We start from the raw sequence: 7,121 nt of genomic DNA, 5'->3' as shown, positions 1-7,121 counted from the left end.
TTTCACCATGTTGACCAGGATGGTCTCGATCTCTTGACCTCGTGATCCACCCGCCTCGGCCTCCCAAAGTGCTGGGATTACAGGCTTGAGCCACCGCGCCCGGCTTGACTATTATTTTAACAACTGTGTGATTGGCCAGGTACGGTGGCTGACTCCTGTAATTGCAGCACTTTGGGAGGCCAAGGTGGGCGGATCATGAGGTCAGGAGATCAAGACCATCCTGGCCAACACGGTGAAACCCCATCTCTACTAAAATACAAAAAATTAGCTGGGTGTGGTGGCATGCACTGATAGTCCCAGCTACTCTGGAGGCTAAGGCAGGGGAATCACTTGAACCCAGGAGGCAGAGATTGCAGTGAGCTGAGATCATGCCATTGTGCTCCAGCCTGGCGACAGAGGGAGACTCCATCTCAAAAAACAAAACAAAACAAAAATAAATAATGTGTAATCAAATTTGCACATGCAATTTTTCTTTCCTTCTAAATGATGTCTTTCAGTTCTGAAGCACAGGATAATCAGATAATCTTTATAGCCCTCAGTAGCCAGGGTCAAAAGGCCATCTTGGTTAATGGTTAATGATTGCCTTGCAGTTACCACCATCCTGAGTGATCCCAACCCCATCTGGCTGGTGGGCAGGGCTGCAGATGCTCCATTTGTGATTAATGCTGTCATCCGATACCCTGTGGAAGTCATTTCATATCCTTTCTATTAAAGAGTCCATGGCAGGTCTGGGTGTGGTGGCTCCTGCCTTTCATGTCAGCACTTTGGGAGACTGAGGTGGGAGGATTGCTTGAGCCCAGAAGTTTACAGTCAGCCTGGGCAAAATAGCAAGACCCTGTCTCTACCAAAAAAAAAAAAAAAAATTAGCCAGGCATAGTGGTGCACATGTGTAGTCCCAGCTACTTGGGATGCTGAGGCAGGAGGATTGCTTTAGCCCAGGAGTTCAAGGTTGCAGTGAGCTATGATTGTGCCACTGTATTCCAGCCTCAGTGACAGAGAGACCCTGTCTCTAAAAACAAACAACAACAACACACAAATCAATGGTAGCTTAGTTTTCAAAGGAGAATGATTCCTCAGTTGTCCCAAGTAGGAACACGTGGGAAGTTTTATCTTGGAAATCACTACAGAGTTATAGCCTCATAGAAATGTCTGTGTCTTGGAAGTTTAGGCTACGTGATTCGAAAAATGACTATGTATGTCTGCTTTTCATACAGGAAAAAATAATTCATTTCTTGGTCCTATTTCTTAACGAGCAATTCTTCTAGAAAAGAATCATCTATATTTATGTCTTAATAGTCATATATTATCAGCCGGGTGTGGTTGCTCATACCTGTAATCCCCACACTTTGGGAGGCTGAGGCAGGCAGATCACGAGGTCAGGCAATCTAGACCAGCCTGGCCAATATGATGAAACTCTCTCTCTACTAAAAAATACAAAAATTAGCCAGGACTGGCAGTGCATGCCTGTAATCCCAGCTACTCGAGAGGCTGAGGCAGAATAATTGCTTGAACCGGGGAGGCAGAGGTTGCAGTGAGCCAAGATCGTGCCACTGCACTACAGCCTGGGCAACAGAGTGAGACTCTGTCTCAAAAAAAGAAAATCATAGATTATCCCTTTTATGCTAAGGTTATGTGAAACATTCTTCCCAGTCCCTGTCTGATCTAAACTTTGGTTTAATTTTGACTTGTGTTAACTAATAGGAAATGAAACCAACACCAACAGTGCAGAGAAGCAAACAGAAGGCATTTTAACTGGGGTCTTAGGAATTACAATTCCAGAGACACAAATCTAGGAATCAGCTAATTTGTGTTCTATCCAGGCACAATTAGGCAGGGGCTTATAACAGTATTGTAAGTTTACACAACTGGAAGATTTTAGAGGAGTCCCTGATTGAGGATGGCTAACAACTCAGGATGTCTCTAGTCCATGATCAATCTAGTTTGCTTAGCAGGTTGTCTGATTAGGAGGTTGGTGATCAGGCTTAGTATATAAATAGTTCAAATCACATGTGGCAGGTTTTTACCATTTGGCCAAGTTCAGCACGTCAGCTTCCATCCAGGTGTGTACATGACAGAGGTCCGACTCCTTATGCCATCCTGCCTCCTTTCTAGATCCCTCTGCCACGGCCAGTTCCATCTTGGATTTTCTCTTCATACTTAACACCATGTGACCCTCCACTCCTTAACTGTCCGTACTTATCAGCCAGGATTCTGGGAGATGGTAAAGTTCGCCTGGGTGCAGTATGTCAGCATCCTGCTTATCTTCCTCTGGGTGTTTGAAAGAATCAAGATCTTCGTGTTTCAGAATCAGGTGGTGACCACCGTCCCTGTGACAGCGACGCCCCGGGGAGAAGTGTGGAAGGAGCACTTATCCTAGGAAGGCTGTTTCTGAGGGCTCAGCAGGACCGTGGCTGCCTCATTGTCATCTCCTGGGAACATCTTAGGATGTTTCTGAAAGAGCCCAGGGGACACATGCGGGCTTGTGTGCTCTTCCCCTCGGAGACAAAGAACAGTTCTTCCCTTTGCTCTATACAAGTTCCATATCTTCAGAGCTCCTGCAGAATCATCAGGGAGTAGTTTGTGGAAAGGTCTGAGGGTTCCTGGAGGCTGTAATTAGCTTTTTGGGTTTTTCTTCTTTGCCTTAGCGTTGAATTTCAGGAGAAAATTGCAGTCAGTTCAGACATCTTGGAAAGAGTCCCATCTCTGGTCAAGCAGAGACTTTTCCTCTGTTGAGTGAGAAACACACTGTGCATTTCTTCCTTCTACTGTGAGCCACTCTTACTCTTTTCAGGGCTCCCTTGTGACAAACATGCCAATCACTAGCACTTTGCACCCCTGGGCCTCTCCATTTCCCATTCAGAGCTTTGATTTCCAGAGCTGAGGCCTTTCGCTGCAGACCTAGAGGGGCAGGGCCCAAGGGGGAGGGCCGCCTTGGCACAGGCATGAGGGAGGGCCGCTGAAGGACACTCGGACCGTCCACCTGCCTCGGCCCGAAAGTCAGTCATCTGTCATCAGCTCAGCGGAGCAGCCCTGGATGCCTGCCTGCCTGTGGCTGGCTCTTTGCCCTGTTTTGCCCTCTGTCTGCGCCCCTGGATGGCAGGCTGAAGTCAGGGGGGCTGTTCATTCCCAGCCCCCTCAGCAGCACTGGGGGAAGAAAAGGTTGTCACAACAGGTTCTTTCTGGCCCTCACTCAACAGCCTGGGCACTTGGCCCTCCTCCTCCTTGACAGCCCTCCCGCTTCTGGAAAGGACAGGGGTGACAAGAGTTGGTGTTGGGATTGGCTCCCACTGCCTAACAACCACAAGTTTATTTGGAAGGCTAGCGGGAAGCCCAGCGGCTTGTGTTTCCCTTGACTAAGGAACAGGGTGCTCATTAGAGTGGGGCGGGCAGCTTTGGGAAGGACACAAGAAGCAGTGAGGGAGTAAGGAGGATGCTGGCCCGGGCAGGCCAGTCTAGCCTGGCCACTAGCAGAATGCCAAGCAGTCCAGCTGGATTACCAGGGTGGCTGAGCAAGTGTCTGCGGGAGCAGAGATGGCTGGAAGGGGCCTCTGCACATGGAAGACGGCTTGTTCAGCCTGTTCACCTCCTGAGGACGCGAGCCGTCTCCTCTAAGGACAGATGGAGCTGCTTCCTGATCCCAAGCAGGTCGTTGCCACTGGAAGACATGGCCTCTGTGATTTATGCATCATGCCCACAAACACACCTCTTAGTATGTGCCTCTGTTTACCTTGGAGATCAGCTCTCATCTCCAGCACCGTTTCCTTTAGGCTGACTAAAAACAGTTTTGGAAACAAAGCTATTGTCAAGTATACAAGCAGAGGAATTCCCTAACACTGTCCCCCTAGTCTTTTTTTTTTTTTTTTTTCAGGCTGTTTTATATGCCTAAATTTTTTTCTTGAGATATAAATGAAAAATAGTTTCTTGTTTAAATTCCCATAAGGTAATGAGATATGGAAAGATGGCAATATATGTGTAAACATTGGTTTGTATTTTATTAAATCATTCTCATGAAAATTTTGTGTAAAGAACACATGATGTTTTGTAATTTTCTAATTAAAATGTTCAAAATGAGGCCGAGCATGATGGTTCATCCCTGTAATCTCAACACTTTGGGAGGCCGAGGCAGGAGGATCACTTGAGGCCAGGTGTTTGAGGCTGCAGTGAGCTATGATCACACTACTGCACTCCAGCCTGGGTGACAGAGTGAGACCCTGTCTCTAAAGAAAAAAAAAAAAGTCAAAATGGAAGATCACATGTACCTTTTTCCAGGGAAGGGGTTTGGAATGGGGAAGAATAGGGAGGGCAGAGGTTGCACACGCCTGTCTTCATTATTCATGAGCAGCAGTACTTTACAAAGCCTCTGCCCGAAAACTGGAACTTGTGTTACGTCTTTGGTGAAAGTTCTCTGGTTCTTCTCGAAGTGAGTGAGTTTTTAGTGGAATTCACATGCCATGTGAAAGCCACATGCTGGATAATTACAACTGCATCTGGTTATTAAATTATTTACAGATCAGATGTTGATAGTTTCTGACTCTGAATCACAGCATAGCTGCAAGAAGTGAAAAGGCAATAAATATACAGGATTTTATTAACTCAGCTCTGACCCATAGCTAAGTTAACGTTTGATATTGCTGAATATTTGGAAGCAGAAAGACTCCTGATTTTGCAAAATGATTAGTACAGTTTCAGCTTAAGTCAGATGAGACCCCCCCCAATATCCCGTCATGAAAGGCTAAAAACTAATTCTTTCTTTACTTGTTGCCCAGGCTTGAGTGCAATGGTGCCATCTCTGCTCACGGCAACCTCCACCTCCAGGGTTCAAGCGATACTCCTGCCTCACCCTCCAGAGTAGCTAGGATTACAGTTGCCTGCCACCACGCCTGGCTAATTTTTGTATTTTTAGTAGTGACGGGGTTTCACTGTGTTGGCCAGGCTGGTCTTGAACTCCTGACCTCTAGTGATCCACCTACCTCGGCCTCCTAAAGTGCTGGGTTCACAGCAGTTTGATCACGGAAGTTATTATGGTTGGCATTGTGGCACACATCTTTCTAATCTTTTTTGTTGGCATCTTTTTAGTATTATAAACAATACTTCTATAAACCTTGTGTAGAAATCCTTGTTGCTGGTTTATTTCCTTAAGACATATTCAAAAAACTTACGACCATTGTTAAGGATCGTAATTCATTGTGAAACCACAGCCGGGAAAGACTGTGCAAATTTCTACTCCAGCAGCGCAGACTTCTTGTTTGATACCGCCGTGGGTTACAGTACCTCTGAATGCTCTGTCCTTTTCAGTTGGCTGGGCTCTGCCCTGTTCTTTGTTTGTTTGTTTTAGAGATGGAGACTCACTTTGTCACCCAGGCCAGAGTACAATGCCCACGTTTCATCACGCTGGCCAGGCTGGTCTTGAACCATCTCAAGTGATCTGCCAGCCTCACCTCCCAGAGTGCCAGGATTACAGTTGAGTGCCACCATGCAATGCTGTCCTGACCTGTTATCTGTAAAGGGTGGGTGAGGATCTTTTATTTCCTGAAACATATCCTGCTATGAAGCTGTGCCTCTGGGCAGAGGCTAGGGCAGGGAGGGCCCAGCTCCTAAGGCCACCTGGTCTCTCCACACCTCCCAGATACAGCACTACTGCACCAGGCCCCTGTGTCACCCAGGTGCCTGGGTCTTGGCTTAGGGCTGAGGCTGGGGCCTCGGGAAGGGTTTGGATTCCAAGTCACTTTGCAGCAAGGATGCCTCCGAGAGCAAGGAGGGCCAAGATTAAGATTCAGCTTCCTTCAGTAAGGCCTTTGTTATTTTGCGGTTAGATGAGAGGTGACTCAGCCAGCACCCTTTGACATCCTCGCCTCTCAAAGCCCCAGCCTACCTAAGCCCTCCTGCTGCGCCCTCAGCCGGCGCCCCTCCCCCAAGGTGTGGCTCCTCTGTCAGGGGTGGGGAGAGGGAGTTAGGGGCAAACCGGTTCCATCCTTCCCCTACCGCCCGGGCTCCTATTGGCCACGCCTGAAAGTGCCACATAGTGTGCGCTCCAGGCTAGCAGCACCAGGCAGCAACGAGGGTTGCCGGCCACAGTGCCAGGCTCCGGAGGGGGCTCTGGGCCAGGTACCTCCCTGCGGTAGCCCCAGGACACCCCCCCCCCACATCCCATTCAGATTCGCTCTGCCTCGAGTCTCCAGGAGCTTCCAGTGGCTTGGTCCCCTGACTCCCATCCATGCCTCTTAGAGCCCTTTTCCCGGCCTCACGGGCTGTCCCGTCATAGTCTTGGGACCTTAAGGAGCAAGTCAGCCCTGCGGACCGTCCCAGTGAAGAGAAGGAGCTGGCTGTGCGGTGGAACTTGGAAGAGACGACGTCTGGGAGCCTTTGCTGAGCCCAGGGAGAGAGGCGTCCCACTCCCTGCTGCGCCAGGTAGGGCAGAGACGCCAAGCTTTGAGGTACGTTGGTTCTTTACTCTCCACGGGGGATGTCCCCACACTTGGGTGGGCTGGGAGCCGGACCAGTGACACAGTTGGGGATGCTCCTCTGTCTTCACTGGGGACCTGGGTTGGCGGGAAGAGCTGGGGTGCTTTTCCATCAGCAGCTGGAAAGCTGGGGCTTCAGCTGCACATGGGATCCTCACTGAGGGGGTCTTTTGTTTCCATACTTGGCTTTTAAAGGGCATGTCTTTCAAAAGCTTTCGGTAGAGTACTTGAGAAAAAGTAGCTTGGTGAGTTAATTTGGAACCAGACTCAGGAGAATTGGAATTGTGCCTCACTGCCCCTAGCAGCTTGATGTTGGGTTTCAGGACCGGGCCCTCTGGGCCATAGGACAGGTGCCTAGGAAGTGTTTTTGTTTGCTTGTTTGTTTTGCGACAAAGTCTGGCTTTGTCTCCCAGGCTGAAGTGCAGAGGTGATCTTGGCTTACTGTAACCTCCGCTTCCCAGGCTCAGACGATTTCCTGCCTCAGCCTCCCCAGTAGCTGGGATTACAGGTGCCGGCCACCACACCCAAGCTAATTTTTGTATTTTTAGTGTTACACCATGTTGGCCAGGCTGGTCCGAACTCTTCAGGTATATATCCCCACCCACCCACCCCTGCCGAATCCTGCCTCAGCCTCTCAGGCTGGGATTACAGGCATGAGCC

General features: G+C 49.1%; 2 protein-coding genes across 2 annotated transcripts in view; both read left to right on the top strand.

Moving 5' to 3' along the window:
* The window catches only part of TMEM231 (transmembrane protein 231), a 28,274-nt gene extending 24,027 nt beyond the window's left edge, over positions 1 to 4,247 (top strand). Inside the window, exons 5-6 of the mRNA XM_037739277.1 lie at positions 533 to 696; positions 2,197 to 4,247. Coding sequence (XP_037595205.1) covers positions 533 to 696; positions 2,197 to 2,377 — 345 coding nt within the window. The 3' untranslated portion in view covers positions 2,378 to 4,247. The remainder of the gene's footprint in view (positions 1 to 532; positions 697 to 2,196) is intronic.
* Positions 4,248 to 5,865: 1,618 nt separating this feature from the next.
* Positions 5,866 to 7,121, top strand: part of LOC108305812 (carbohydrate sulfotransferase 5) — a 7,103-nt gene continuing 5,847 nt past the window's right edge. The window contains exon 1 of the mRNA XM_017530589.1: positions 5,866 to 6,434. The gene's annotated coding sequence lies outside the window, so the exon portion shown is untranslated. The remainder of the gene's footprint in view (positions 6,435 to 7,121) is intronic.

Source organism: Cebus imitator, unplaced genomic scaffold (genome assembly GCF_001604975.1).
Source record: "Cebus imitator isolate Cc_AM_T3 unplaced genomic scaffold, Cebus_imitator-1.0 Scaffold66, whole genome shotgun sequence".
NCBI lineage: Eukaryota > Metazoa > Chordata > Mammalia > Primates > Cebidae > Cebus > Cebus imitator.
The sequence above is the reverse complement of the archived record's forward strand: the minus strand, read 5'-3'. Positions and strand labels throughout refer to the sequence as shown.